The sequence below is a fragment of the Pleurodeles waltl genome, chromosome 4_1 (assembly GCF_031143425.1).
Source record: "Pleurodeles waltl isolate 20211129_DDA chromosome 4_1, aPleWal1.hap1.20221129, whole genome shotgun sequence".
Classification (NCBI taxonomy): domain Eukaryota; kingdom Metazoa; phylum Chordata; class Amphibia; order Caudata; family Salamandridae; genus Pleurodeles; species Pleurodeles waltl.
The window spans coordinates 726,524,235-726,539,566 of NC_090442.1; the positions used below are offsets into that span (position 1 = coordinate 726,524,235).

Here is a 15,332-nt window from a genome sequence, read left to right on the forward strand (position 1 = left end):
TAATGTATATTGAAATACTAAACACTGTTTTGTGCTCATCTCAAAATTAGGCAATAGCATCACCATGTGGCGGACTGTTATAGGTGCCAGTGTTGAGAATGAAGTGCTGGGGTTAAGCACTGAAAACCACCGGCTTAAACGAAGCACCGCTTTGTACATCCCTGCTCTTAACCCACTTGTGGCTGTTCTCCTGGGAACCAGATAGAAACCTTTCACAAGCAAAGGCTAATGCATGACTAGATGATAACAAAATACATGCCGTTAAAGTGATATTACAAAATAAACACTTGTTATTGACCTAGATGATTTAGTGCAGACACATCCTCTGGAGAACGACAGTTATTGAAGCAAACGTTTCAAAGTGAGAGAAGAATCATGCTGATATATGGAGTTTAGCAACAATGGTACAGAGGAGGGAGGATCCATTTAAATAGAGCCACATATCAAAACAATCCCCTTTTCATGGTTGTAAATCATGATTTTGTCGAAATTGAGGAAAGATTAAAGTGAGTGAATACCCAAAGTTGAAACATGCTGAGTGTGGGCATCAGCTGAACCAATAATCACTCGTCTATCAAGATCACTGAGTTACTGGCTAAAGGACAAATGCTTGTTGCATCTTACGGAATCCCTAAGCAACTGGATATTGATAGTGTTACGTGAGTTGTAAGCATAATACAAAGTTACCAGAGCAGGCTCTCAAGGTCGGCAAGGCATAGATGAGGAATGGGAGCCCATGGCCATGTGACAAATTCTTCTCAAGGAGCCAGAGAACTGCACAAAAGTTTAAGAATCACTAGTAACAGCCCTGAAGTAAGGCGGATTCATTTATGTTCAAGGAGAGACTAATGCCACTGATAGCCATCTTTTAAGTAATGCAAACAGTTTAAGGTTGACAACCAAAGTTAATTGGGAATGATGAATTCAAAGCATAGACTATGTCCTATTGTATGTTCTTGTGTTTTGTCATGTTGTTTTTTTGTTTATTGCACCATACAGACAGATTTATCTCATGGTCTAGCTATTTGAAGGAGCCAGGTCAATGCAGGACCTACTTCCATGCTGACTCCAAATCCCTCCACATAATTGAGCAGATCTACTGGCAACAAAAACACACCGTGCACCCAGACTTTAAAATGCACTTCCTATCACTAAAACATCTCTTCTATTAGTGGACAGCTACAAGCTCAAGATCATGCGCTTTCTTTTTACAGTGTTGTTCCTCCTTTCATTGGTCAATGCCCATTGTCAGTAGAACATACATCATGTTAATTGGCAACCACTCCTATATCTAGGCCACCCAAAGGCAAAAGTTCACCATTCCTTTCAAACCCACCAGTCGCTGAAACCCCACCCCCCGAAGAAGCAAAATTAAGGACAGAAGTGAAAACTTAGGACATTCATATGCAAATAAAAGGAGTTGCAACTTTATATCACCGTAGAACAATCGCATGAAGATCACTCAATGACAAGCTTTGGTAAACTTGTAAATTAATTAAAGACTTAACAACAGTACAAGACTAAGGATGTTACTACGCTCAGGTTTGTCTATGAGTGCAACAGATGGAAATCGTCTGTCACTGTTGTGAGGTGTGCTGTCACTATTGTGGATGGCTACAAGTTGTCAATATGAATTCTCACCATATTTGCTAGCCGAGGTCCTGGAGACTGTGGAGTTGTTGACAGCATTGTAGGCTGTTACCTGTTTGGAAACCAGTGCAACAACAGAGCCATCTGGTACCTGTAGAGACATTGGCAAAAAATGAACTCAAACATTACTGAAAGAAATGATTAAGGAGAACAGAAAGGAGAAAACAGTCGGAAGTACTAATGACTTCTAAAATACCTTTAATAAACATGTTTTGTAAAAGTAATCATAACAGTGGGCCTTTTGCCCAGTACTGGGGTATGCACATGTTGCTTCTTCCATGTATTGCTTTGTAGTTCTCTTCTTCGGCCTCTTCAAGCTGAACGTTGTTAGGCTTCAGGCAGTGTGAAATATGAACCTGCATCGGATACCCCATTACTGGGATAAGAGTGCATTACCTCATTATTAGTAACCATGCACCACACAAGACAATGCATGGACCTCTTCATCATTATCTTCAGGACCTGTTAGAGGAGGGCCATTTGGAATTCTAGAGAGAAACTTGTAAACTACACACCTTATCTCACGTCCTCATTCAAACAAGATGCGGCACCTAGATTCCTTGAAAGTACTGGTGTCTGCACAAGGAACAGATCCGTAGATCCTTCGGGGTTCATGTAGCAGCTAGGCAACAGGTGGAATGTACGCTTTCCATTCTTGATAATTAAAAACAAATGTTGAATAAATACCAACTTTTAATAAAGGCCAGTGCAATACTGTTAGTACTGTTTCCCTGCCTTGTGAGCTTTTGATATCTATTTGGTACCTGAAAAGGAAAAAGTTTTATTGCTGTACCTTGCTTTGTACTCAAGGATTGCACCAAAACATACTTCTGTCTTAGCCTACAGCCCTCACCTTGCTGTGATTGTTCCCCACCAACACTCGCAGAACTGCCACCCAAGCCCTCATCACCAGCAAGCTAGATTACAGCAACACAATCTATACCTGAATCAACACTCAACGGACTAGAAGAATCCAGACTATACAAAACTTCCACCAGGCTCCTCCTCAATCTCCCTCCCACCACTCACATCACCCCACACCTCAGAAAGCTTCACTGGCTCCCAATCCACAAATTCCTCACACACACAAACAAAGCCTTATACAACATTGGTCCCATGTGCCTCAACAACTGCATACACTTCCACAGACCTACCAGACACCTCTGTTCGGCCGGACTCCTACTTGCACACACCTCCTACATATGCAGACCCAGGTCTGGTGGATGTGGTCCTACCTTGCTCCTAAAGCCGGGAACGACCTACCCCTGAGCATCAGAGCCCTTAAATTCAACAAGAAAAGGAAGACCCGGCTCTTCACTTGGCCCAAACCCTGGCTCAGCCCATACAGCTCCTGCACCAGGATTCCCTCCTGGGTCAGTTGTGCACTATTCAATTAAACATCAGATAAGTGCCCATGGGTAATAATGTACATTATTTATCTTCTTAGTAAACATTTACATTCAAACAACTTTCAAACAGTAAAACCTTTCCTAGCCAAAGGCCCAATTTATCTGCCAGTGAATTTTATTAGCATGTTCAAGAAAACATATCTTTAAAAAACAATAATCAGACAGATCTCAAGCTATAACTAGGTCTAAATATTTTCTGATGTGACAAAGAGATAGTTCTGGGATAGATGTCCATTATTTTTTCAAGATCTGGGAACTGACTGTCCTTTTTAAGGACATTTGTGCCTTCCTAAATGGGCAGCGTTTTTATTGATTTTGAAGACTTAACTCTTTGTGCAAGTCATTCTTATGAAGATAGCAAACTAGCTCCTGCAATACATGTGGCTGCCACGAAGTCTGTACTCGACTTTCAAATCACAATCTCAGAGTAATTCGTTCCCATCAGTTTTGAAGCTGTGTTATGATCAAGGACTATCGGAAGGTTATATTCACCTGATCTTGGTGGACTCTAATGACCTGATCTTTACCTATTTAGTCTCATGCTTAACTCTCTACTTCTCAGGCACCTGAAGATATAGAAATATATGAACAGTGCCCTGCAAAGGTCCTACATAAATCCAGGTGTTGAATTAAAATGCTACACTTGTGAGTATGACAAAATGAAAGTCACTGATCTAGGAAATAGTAGCACCTGTAATTCTGAGTTTCAAAGTGCCAGGCTGTGTTAGCAAGTACTATGTAAGGATGCAAGGTTATTGCTTGCGGCTGGACAGCAGTTCCTGCTTATCAGAAAACATAGAGAAACGCCCTTCGTTCGTCAATAAAATATAAAAAACATCCCAGTAGGAAAATATATAAAAATTACAATAGTCACACGTGTGACGTTTGTACGGAGACCCCTATCCTTCTCAGGCTAAGAGAGGGGCTTCAATGTTTAGAACAAGTTCAACTGGAAGCTCATGACAGCATGACCCAACAGGCATTGCAGCAGCAAACAAATGTGAAAACACAAACACACAGTGCACCTTCACCAAGTTAGGGCACAGCAAACATTTCAGTCAACTTTAGCTGACAAGGCCCGAGCTTCTTAGAATTGACTTCTGTCCTCATTATCTCATCTCCCAGACCAATCAATTCCCCGGGCCGCACTCCCGCCTCCCCGCTGGCCTCCACACTGGCAGCCGGAGGCTTGACATTTAATTCAGTGACATGGCAGAGACCTCAGTCAAGTCTTCCGTTTAGGAGGGCACCCGGCTTATCTCCAAAATTATTTGCACGTTAATGAACAGCGGGAGATTGCTATCAGCCTCCCTGCTGGCCAGGGGAAGAGGACAGACAATGCCGGCAGCGTGTGGGAGCCGAGTCGGCGGTGGTGACTGGCAGCAGAGTGACAAGGGCAGTCTTATCTGCCTCGCTTTCTCTCATTTAGGAGAAGCGCAGTGTTCACCCCAGCTCCCTCTCCACCGTCTCTAACATTATGTTTTACTGTTTGCCCCCGAAATCCGGGTCAGCAGTGAAGGAATCTGTCAATGTCGAGGGTTACAAAGTACAAAATGTCGGGTCTGGATACCCCGGTCCGACTGAACCGATAAACAATGTTCATGCTCTTCCGAGGGCTCTGAGTCCAGGTACATATGAACTTTTCCCGATTTTCAGGCACGCATTAACTATGCAAATGAGTTGAGGTTTGGTACGATGCATCCAATTTTTTCTTAAGTATGTATCCTGAAAATCTGGAATGGACCATTCCTCCTCCTTGCACCATAGCCACTCAAGCACCAAAGTAGGTGCCAAAAAAGAAAACACTCTTTAAAGCGATTGTTCTAATTTGAGGTCCAAGTTCATGTCTAGTTCATCGACAATGCACTTAATGGTACTGCATTAGATGTGTTGGGTAAAAGGAGCCTGGGACAAATTGGCTTTCATCATTGAAAGAATAACTTGGCATTTGTCCAGTTGCAGAAAAAAGCAGCAAAGTTACTTACTGTAATACACATGGGTAATCAAGTCTATCAGTGATGGGAATCGGTATTACATTCACTGCACAGTGCAGTCACTCCCCTCTTGTATTTTACTAGGCTGCTGAAATTGCCAAACGTGCAACAGGTCCTTGTATATGTCTCTGAAACAAATAGGAAGGTTGGCCATCCCAGGTAAAAAGCTGAGTTAAATAAAGTAGGGCCTGTTTACCTACACAGCAGCACATGATGGTGCCCTCTGTGAGACACGAACGGCATGTTAGCTCAACCATTCTTTCAACTGGAAAGCTTTGGTTTGGGTTCTTCCCTAGACATTTGTGGTACCAACAATGTGACAAAAATGCTATATCACTTTGTAGATCCAAAAGCATAATGAATGACTAATAAACTAGAAAACTGGGTGTTTGCCTTAACATCATCGCCCAACAGAAAAGACACTGTGGTCCCAAGTATTTAAAGTCAGCTTGTACATCAAGACTTCCTGTTCCAAAATAATTCCTCCATATTGAGACACCCGAGGATCATTTGAAAATGACATGGTTACACTCAGACGAGACAGCAGCAATTTCGTCCATCTTCCAGTGTCTGCTTCGATGTCAGCTAGACATCTTCAACCACTCCATGCAGGGCCTCACTGCAGGAACTCTGTGGTCTACTCATTACTATGAGCTCACTGCAGCATCTCAACTCCAATAACTCTCTGGGAGGAACACAAACACTGTCTCATTAATCTAAGAAGCAGTTTGGGATCTACTGATCTATTGACTATTGACTAGGGATTTCCCTGACTGATATGAGGTTAGAGGTTTCTGCCAAATTGCCCAGGATTTGCTGATCTCAACACCAACATTCTCAATCTCGCACAACTGCGAATTCAATGGCCTGTTCATTGTCTGAGAAATGATGGAGCATGAAGAATCACCCTGTTTTTATCGGACAGGAAGTCTCCCTAACTTTCAAAGAAAAGTGGATAGGTTGGAACGTAGGTGAACTCCCACAATGGACTTAGCCAGCAGGATTGTACAATTAGCCATTTCTGGTAGCCCTTGGGACTCACTCCACACCACCCGACTGTTTTCAAGTTTCTATGAAGCTAACAATAAAGTGACGTGCGTTACAAAGAAAGTACAACCAAACCAGGATGCAGTGACCTTAGAGTTCCTGCTTTTTGCCTTATTGTCTTCCGACTTGCTGCTCCAGCCATTAGATGGTTGACTGCATTGTGTTCACCCTTACACTAGTGGCTTCCATTACACCTCACTATTGAGACAGTTCCCATTATGTTCACCACAATTTTTTCATTCTTTGTTCACTTTAATCTGATCCAGTGACTCATTGAGTGTTACTGTTTTCCACCACTCATTGAGAACAATGTTGTTAGAGCAGAAGCGCATTGTAGGTAATATGTGTGTTGGAACTCAATACTGCAGTATAAAGTCGGACCCTAATATGTACTGAGCTAGTGATTTCACTCCCTCCCAAGTGAATGAGGTGATATTTCAAATGTACACATAAAATATGGAGGACTACACCTACCAAAGGCAAAGGTGACTTTTGATGAGGCACTACCACCAATACCACAGCAACTACTACATCTACAGCTATAAGAAGTTTAACAAGGCGGGCCAGTCTCAGCATCAGACATCACTTGACAAAAGGGATAGGCCCTCATTTGGACTTTGGCGGTCAATTTCACTGACCACCAAAACCCAACACGCAAGACCACTGCCAGTGCTGGTGGTCAGCAGACCGCCATATTACAAGTGCTGGCTGCTGTCCACCATTATTGAAGCAGAAAGCAGCCAGCAATCATGCACTGTGGAGGCGGTTCCACTTGCCGGGTCCGCCACGCCAGCAGGACTCCGCCCACCATATTACAAGCCATAATACTGCTTGGCGGGGTTCTGCTTGCATGGTGGTGATGGCGAGGCAAGACCGCCAGGACCCATCCCCTCCCGGATGTCCCCCTCGACTGAGAAGATAAGTGGGTGTCCGAAAGGAGGGTGGGAAGGTTTGTGTGTTTGGGTGCGTTTGTGCAGGGGGTGCTGAATACGTACATGTCTGCGAGTGTATGTGAATGTGTGTGTGCATGTATGGGGGTGTCTGTGTGGATGAATGCAAGTGGGTGGCAGTGTCTGAGTGCATGTATGCATGTGCTGCACGTGTGTGTATGTCAATGCATGCAAGCGTGAAGGGGTGGAGGGGTTTGAGTGTGTGGATGGGTGTGGGGGCATGTGTGTATGTGTGTGCCGGTGACAGGAATGAAGATTCCTGTCACTGAGTGCGTGACTGCCAGGGTCACCCCGCCACGGAAAGCCTGGCGGTGTGCAACCTTTTAATCCAGATGGCAGGCTGAGGCCTGCTGCCGGGTTGGAGGTGCTCCTCGCCGGCTACTGCGGTGCAACCGCACCGGCGAGGCAGGTGGGGTTGTGGAGGCTTGGTGTCTGCCAAGCCTCACAACTCTTAATGTTGCGGTCCTTACCGCCACTCATAATGAGGGCCATAGTGACTAAATACTGGATGAGTTCTGTTTGGAGGTGAAAAGAGATAGGAAATATGCTAGAGAAATTTAAATATTGAAGGGGTTTAATGCAGTATGGTGGGCATGCTTTTTCTAAAACCAGAAGTTATAATAACTTAGGCTTGTAAACAAAGGTATATATTCTTTTCAGACGAAAAATGCATCAGGGTTCAATATTGATGTCATTGACCACAGCAGCCATAGAAATATTAATTCATAATGATCTTCTTGGCAGTCTTCATCTGCAGCCTATTTCTGTAAATTGGTGTATCTCTTAACAGGAGTTCCCTAGTGTCCAAGGTCAAATGACACTTCAAACATGCTTTCTTCTGAAGGGGTGTGTACACTTCCTTACCTGATAATGCCCCAGGGTGTTAAGTCTCTTCCAGTCGTTCTCTATTTTGGTTGTCAGATCTTCGTCCTGAAGGATCATCCGGGCACCGCTTGCCTGTCGCCATTCTGCAGAGAAATAGATAAGTATTATTTATTCAAAGATCCATTGTTTCCCCAGTGCAGTGGGGACCACTTAGACAATGCCACTGGTAACAAGACTACATGATATCCTGCTGGTGTAGCAAACAACAGGCCCACGTAATATCTGGGCACTTTATTTCCTTCTCAGGAAGTTGGTCTCATTTCCCACACAGCTACCCAGCTATTTCGCACAGCTGTATAGTTCTGAAACTGTAATGTAGGGTGACACTGTGTTTGGTCCTGAATGTCACGTGATCACCCAGTGCATTCTGGGTACTTGTTTTGTTTCCATTGAGCAAATTAAATAAACACATCCGAAAACAATGATTTGTAGGTGAAAATTTCAGGACTGGAGACAGTGCCCGTAATGCCCTAGAACAAGGGTATCACACTACAGCATTGTCTCTTTTCTGACGAATGAAAGCACCAACAAAAAGCAGGACTGAGAAGCCAGAAAATGATGAGTAGAAAACAGGATTAGTACCTTATACATAGACAAGCTGTTATCAGCGACGTGTGAGCAAGTTCTGCACATGGAGGATACTTGATGGCTACTAAAGAGGCATGGTGACATAGCACACCACAACAAAATATCGAGAGGAGGGCAGGAATCTTCTAAACTCCCTGATAGCATATGTCTACACACAATACCTACTGTTGCGCACTTACAAAATGTAGATATTGTGTGCAGGATGCATTTTCACTTGCTGTTCTTATGAGAAAAAAAGGGAATACTTACTGCCATTATGCACAATAAAATTGCACTGTGAATAAAACTATACTCTTTCCCAATGGATTTTCTTTTTGCTCATTCCTGTTTCAGATTTCACAAACACATACTTTCACACTGCATTTGACAAAAGACTCTTGATGCATAGCTGTACATCCAATTTTCATCTTGCTGCATGGTTACCATGGAAATTAACATACCATCCCAAATTGGACACGCACATAAACGTAATTACTAACTAAGCACATCAACCACCAGACACATAGACGAATATAGATGTGCATAAGTGTCTATTGGATTTGCAATTATTCTACATACAAGAGCTTTCATCTATTTTTGCATCACACCTTATTGGTTTTTTTTTTCAGGTGGGAATTACAGCTTATATTTTGTATTGAATTCATGAAATCTATCTCAGCTTTAAGTCTGTGTGCAAGGGCCTCATTGAGCAAAGAAAACAGTCTTTGTTACTTAGCAACCATGCAGTTTCAAAAAACAAAAAAAAAAAATTTAGGGGCAATGCAGAATTTGCCCAGCACAGGAATGCCAACCTACTCAAAACCCACAACTCTGTGGTACAATGTAACAGAATAATAATTCTATCATATTCTGCTACATAAAGAGCAGTAGTAGACGCACAATGAAAAATCAAAATAAGCACAATTGTGAAAAAAATATAAAAACTTTGCGAGAAGAGGCACTACATGAAGAATGTTCCCAGCAACCTGCTAGTGATACAAGGGCTTCCTCGGACAGCAGTGTCAACCTCAAGAAGTGTAGTGTCTGCTAGGGTTGCTACAACGCATCCTTCAGTAACTACTAAGAGGAACACCTCATTTAATGTTTTTTGACACATTGGTCTAAAATAGGAAAAGTTTAAAACTCGCATTGCTCTGAATAAGAGGAGTTTTAGAACTGCAAAACGCACGGTTTTTAACTAACACGGGTTTTGTTTGCAAGGATTTTTTTTTTTTTTTTAAACTTTTTTCACAACTCGATTTCAAGAAGTCTGTCGGTGCCTATTAACTAGATATTAATAATCTGATAATGGTGCTTGCAGTAAAACACAGGCGGTGGTAATTTATCTGAGAAATAGTCCAGATAATTTATTTGCTTCCTTTCGATGGACAAAAGTGTGAGTACTTTGCTACTTTCCACACCATTTGTTCCAAAACCCCCAATTATGTGCCCCATTTCAATTATTTAATTAGGTGGCTGTCCTGCTCACATTGAAGGTTGCTTTAAAAAAAAAAAACGTACATTAATGGCTAACATATAATAACTGTTGGCTTTTATTACATTGCAATAATCAGTGGCGTATTAAAGCTCAAAAACACGTCGTAGCGCTGCCTGTGGTGAGTATACTCATAGAGAAGTTTCAACTGTAAAGCGGAGGTCCCAAACACTCCAATACTTCAAACTACTCCACTGAAGTGTAATAGGAACGTCTTCGGTGAGCAAAGCTGACTCTCCTGGACACACAGAGAGCTATCCTCAGCCAAGGACTGAACATCTCCCGAGCTAGCCTTGTAAATGATTTGTGACAAAACCTTCTATAAAATATTACTTTTCCCTTTTCATAGAGTTCAGACACAGCCAAAAATGTGTCTCCTCCGGAGGAATACAAACATGAGATCATGTGATTTATCTGTCTTTAGGCTTTTTTGCAGCTGGAAATTTGGCCATGTCTGCATAGAGGAAATCAAGTGCAGAATCCTTGGCATGGCTTGGAGCTTCCAATTTGAGAGCAGGATGAAGAAAAGTAACCACATAGTGATAAAAAAAAATTGTTAGGACAAGCAACACACAAGGGAAGGTCCATCAGCACCCTTAATGGTGGCAGTGTGATTTGTGGAGCTTGGAAAAGATCAGACAGACGCAATAACTGAATTGTCGGCTAAGACATTGAGTTTGCATTCAGGACTTATCACTTGAAGTCCTCCTATAACTTCAGTCACTAAGTCCCATAGGTTAACCTCCCAGTACCTCAAATTCTCGATGTTCATGGGAGGTGCTAAGAAGCAGAGTTTCCGGAAATGTTCCCTTCTATGTGGAAACTGCTACCCAGTGCATATTTTCTGACCCCTTAACTTAGTAAATTAATTGCTTCCACCCAACTGGAATAGCTAACATTTAATTATGACCACTGCACAGCAGCATGGGAATGAAAACAACGGAATAAAATTTAGATGTCGTCTGTTGGTGTCAGCGAGGATTTACACCACCCACGTGGGTGACTATCAATTAGGCTAAGGTGAAACAATAATTACCATTGCAACATTTAAAAATTCTTGAATTTTGATTTATGCCATTTTAAGTATCTTGCATTAAAGATGTAGCGAGATGGCAGCAAGAAAACGGTTCGCAGAAACAAATGTCTCACCAGGAGGCATTTTCTACTCAAACCAGTTTCTGCCAGTATTTACTGAAACTTTTTTATGCGATGTGTGGGACAGGTTAAAAGAAAGTGGAGAGATATCAGCCAATCACATTTTACAACAAAAACTTAATTTCGCAAAAACGTCATGGAATGTGACAAAAAATACGCAATTTCTCCCAGCCATACAGGTCTGACATTGCAGCTCCGAAATGCTGTGAAGAAAGTGTCAAAGTAACACGTATTTAATCTGGTTAAAGCTTACTTTTCACACTAGCTAAATCACCTACACGTACTACATAGGAGTATGCAAGGTCTGGGTGCATAATGTGCAGAAAAGGGACCTGCTTACCAATGGAATTGGTATGTCCCTACAGTAAGAGGGTACACACGAACGCTGTCACTGTATGGGCAATAATAGCTTTTCCCACCTGTAAAAACTGAATTGGGAATAAAAGTCATATTTTGTTCATAATATCGCTTAGTGAGCAGCTAGAAACATTATCCCTGTACTCTTCTAGTATCTCTCAAACATCTATTTCAATAGTGAACATATATTTTAGTAAAAATGCTCCAAAATGATTTTGCTGAAATTGTTTATAATATAATCCTGAAACCGGGACAGAAATTAACCGGTTTTGTTAGGCTTGCCCATTATAGTGGAAGAAATTACCCTCATTTAGCTCTGAAGAAGCTATGAAGGGGCCCAGCAGAGAAAAATGGGTTTTAAAGAGTAACTGGGAAGGCTGAGAAAGTTAATCACAGGCCACTGATCATGGGATGTGAGGAAAGGGAAGTGGACAGTGGCAGTGGAACGGCACCCCAAGGGGCTAGCTGGAAGTGCAAGTGTACCTGGTTTAATGTAACAAGTGCTTTGGTGCCAGGGTTGGATTGAAGCTGCCCCTCTCTCAGATAGCCGGTGCTTGCTAGTGATGGGATCTGGGTTTAAAATCAGCTTGTGTTGGGATTCCAGGGGAATGAAGTGGGCGCTTTCTCATTGTAAAAGGTCCACCCAGGGAACTGCTTAGGGAGCTCCACAGAGGTAGGGAGATTACACGACTTTAAAAGACCTTCAGCATAGAGATTTTTAGGATTCATTTACAGTAAACTAACAGGAATTGCTATAAAAGAATGGTGGTTTGATGACCTGAGCTTTCCGGGGATAGCATTAAAAACCCTTACCAATCATTGTCTCATGACCCACCCACCTACGTCAGACCGAAGATCTCCTTACCTTCAGAAGGTTTCGCAAGACCTGGCTGTTCGAGCAGCATCTCCCCGCCCCCATCTCAGTGCCTTGAGACCCTCACGGGTGCCTAGTGCGCTGTACAATTTCTGTGAATCATTGATTGAGGACCACTATATGAAAGGCTTTCCACTATCGGCACCTGAGAACAAAACTAGATGCCAGTATAAACAGCTGGCTTTAAAGGGAGAACCAGTGGCCTGCAGCAGCATGGGCCAATGACTGAAGCCTGTACTGCTGCTTTACCCTTATAGCCAAGCTTTAGAAGTACTTGTCGAAGGTCACCTCAGCTATCCTCCTGTCATCACTGTGACAGGGAGACCATCTTACCAGAAGAACCAGAAGTCTAGAGAGCACTGGGACTTTTGTTGGAGCTTTGGCTGAAGTGAGTGGTGGAGCTTGACCTCCACTGCTATCTGTGAAGTGACACTCTAAGAGCTGTCCCTAGCAGCAGAAGCTCATGTGACCAGGAGGAAGATATGCAAGATTGAAGGAAACCGAGACACTTGACTGTAGCCCTAACAAAGCAGGAAAGAGAAAAGTTTTTTTTTTCCCATTGAGGAATAGGATGCCTCTAAAGAAGGACTCAACAGGTCAGAGGGACTGGACTTTGGCTGTGTCTCTAAGAAGCAGAGGTAAAGATGTCTGCCTCTTAATATACACAGGCAAAGTAATGCTCTTTGAGGTCATGTTTGGTATATCGATTTCCTCTGCACTGATATGGGCATGTGAGCGTGCGCCTTTGGATTCACCACACTATCACTTTATATGGGCTGTTTTTAATGTGCCGCGTTCAGAGCATGGTTTAAAGCACAATATACCTAAAAACTAATAATTACCCACAATGACACTTAATGAAGTCTTTCCTGTTCTTACAGATACCAAACTGAGGAGTTATATCAGTTCTGGTTTGTATGTATGATATGAATATGAAAGCTCATATGAATGTGATTACCTCAAATTAGGAGGATACTCAGTGTAAACCTCTAACATTCCCATTTGGAATATTAGAGAGGGATCTCACTTTCCTTCTGAAGAAAGCCAACTGACCCTTTTGGACACCTGAAGGGCTGAAACATGTGCACCGATCCATTCATGGTAAAGGTATTTTTAACCTCCTACAGCGTTACTTCTTGCTTGTAACCTCACCAGGGCATCCCTTTCTTTAATAAAGTACATGGTACTTACCACTGTGTGCCCTTAGGTAATTTTAAACTACCCCCTCCACTTCTTAGAAAGAGTTCCTTTGTAGGTTCAAGTTCGAGCCCACCCAGACACACTATGTGCCTGGGTGGGGATTCAATGATGAGGCATGCCACTAAGACAACTGCTGGGTAACAATCACTTTATAAACTAGTGAATAGGCCTATCCAGCCTAAGAGAGAGACTGAATATTGTGTTTCTCATTTTTTGATGGCGATACTGCTTAACCTCCGAAAGGTGAGCAAACACACTATGGACGTCATTATGAATCTGGCCAATGCTGAGGCATTTGTGCCACGGTCGGACCGCCAACACCATCTGGATTAGTTGTCCTGGTGGTCTGGCGGTCCTAATCCGCCAGGGCAGTGCAGCAAGCGTGCATGCCCTGGGGATTACAGCCTTCTTCTCCTCCAGTGATTTCATGGTGGTAACACCGCCCTGAAAAGGCCCGCGGAGACAGGGTGCAGCGGGCCCTGTGGTGGCCCCTGTACTACCCATGCCCTTGGCATGGGCAGTGCAGGAGCTCCCCTGGCATTCACTGTCACAATGTTCACTGTCTTGCTTTGCAGACAGTGAACATTGTGACATGTGCTGGTGCACCCTACACACTACAGCATTGCCGCCGGTTCTGTTATGAACCACAGACAATGCTGTAGGACATTCTGCTGGGCCAGCAGACGTAAACTGAGGTTCCGCCTGCTGACCCAGTGGGAAACTTGTAATGGGCCCGGCAGAGAGGCTGCCTACCCATCGGGATTTCAGCAGACGGGCTTTTCCATCCACCAACATCATAATCAGGCCCTATAGGTCTTCTGACGCACTCTGTTTTTTTTTTTAGCATCTATTGATAAGGTCATCGCAATTGCTATCCTAGCAGGGACATCATTGTGGCATTAATATTATGGATAAAGGGCTCATCTTAATTAATTATTATGCTGTCTACAAAAGCAGTTTTGACTCATTGCAGAATGGTTAATCATGCTAAACTGATCACTTACTTGATACAGGCAATAAAGGGACTAGGCTGTCTTGAAACTCAGTCTTTGGTCAGTGGAGTGGTATATTCACAAAGCACGCTATTTATTCAGGGCTGTGAATAGCACTAACACATTTCTCACAGACATTCTAAATCTCCATCAATTGGAAGAGATGGGGTTTGCCCCCAGATTATATGTCAAGGGACATCAGAGTACTCTAAAAAAAGGGGTATTCCCTTCGCACCTCTCTGACATGCATAACCATACTCCTTGTTGTCATGACATGGACACTTTATAATGACATTCTCTTCTCACTCCCGGAAAACTCGTCCATCATTGTACATAGAAAAAGAACGTCTGGTTGCAAAAGACAACGCTTAAACTATCATTGTATTTATTTATTTATGGAGTTCACATAAGGTAAACATTTGACGAGCAGCTCACTTCTGAGCTCTGATTGTCATAGCATTTTAGAGAGCAATTTTAGAGTGGTTCCAAAGGTGTTCTCCTTGAAGCTAAATCCTAAGATTTATGGAGTGAACATCTTTTTGGAATATCTAGGGAATATCAGATTAAACTTTAAATTGATGGGCAGTTGAGCACCGGGCCGGGTCTCTTTCAAAATGGGGAGCAAAACGGTGGTCTTGCCCACCACGGAATGGTTCTGGAACAAGCTGGATTTGAGGTATTTATGAAATTCTATTACAGAAAATGTATTCCTATGAATAAATGCAGTTTGGTTCAGCACCTGGACATAATGCCCTCT

General features: G+C 42.9%; 1 protein-coding gene across 2 annotated transcripts in view; it reads right to left on the bottom strand.

The window, feature by feature from the left end:
- Window positions 1-15,332, bottom strand: part of PLXNA4 (plexin A4) — an 845,630-nt gene that overhangs the window by 77,552 nt on the left and 752,746 nt on the right. For both annotated transcript variants that reach the window (XM_069229312.1, XM_069229313.1), the window contains exons 26-27: window positions 7,915-8,018; window positions 1,642-1,741 (exon numbers count right to left, since the gene is read on the bottom strand). In XM_069229312.1, the coding sequence (XP_069085413.1) occupies window positions 1,642-1,741; window positions 7,915-8,018 (204 nt within the window). The remainder of the gene's footprint in view (window positions 1-1,641; window positions 1,742-7,914; window positions 8,019-15,332) is intronic.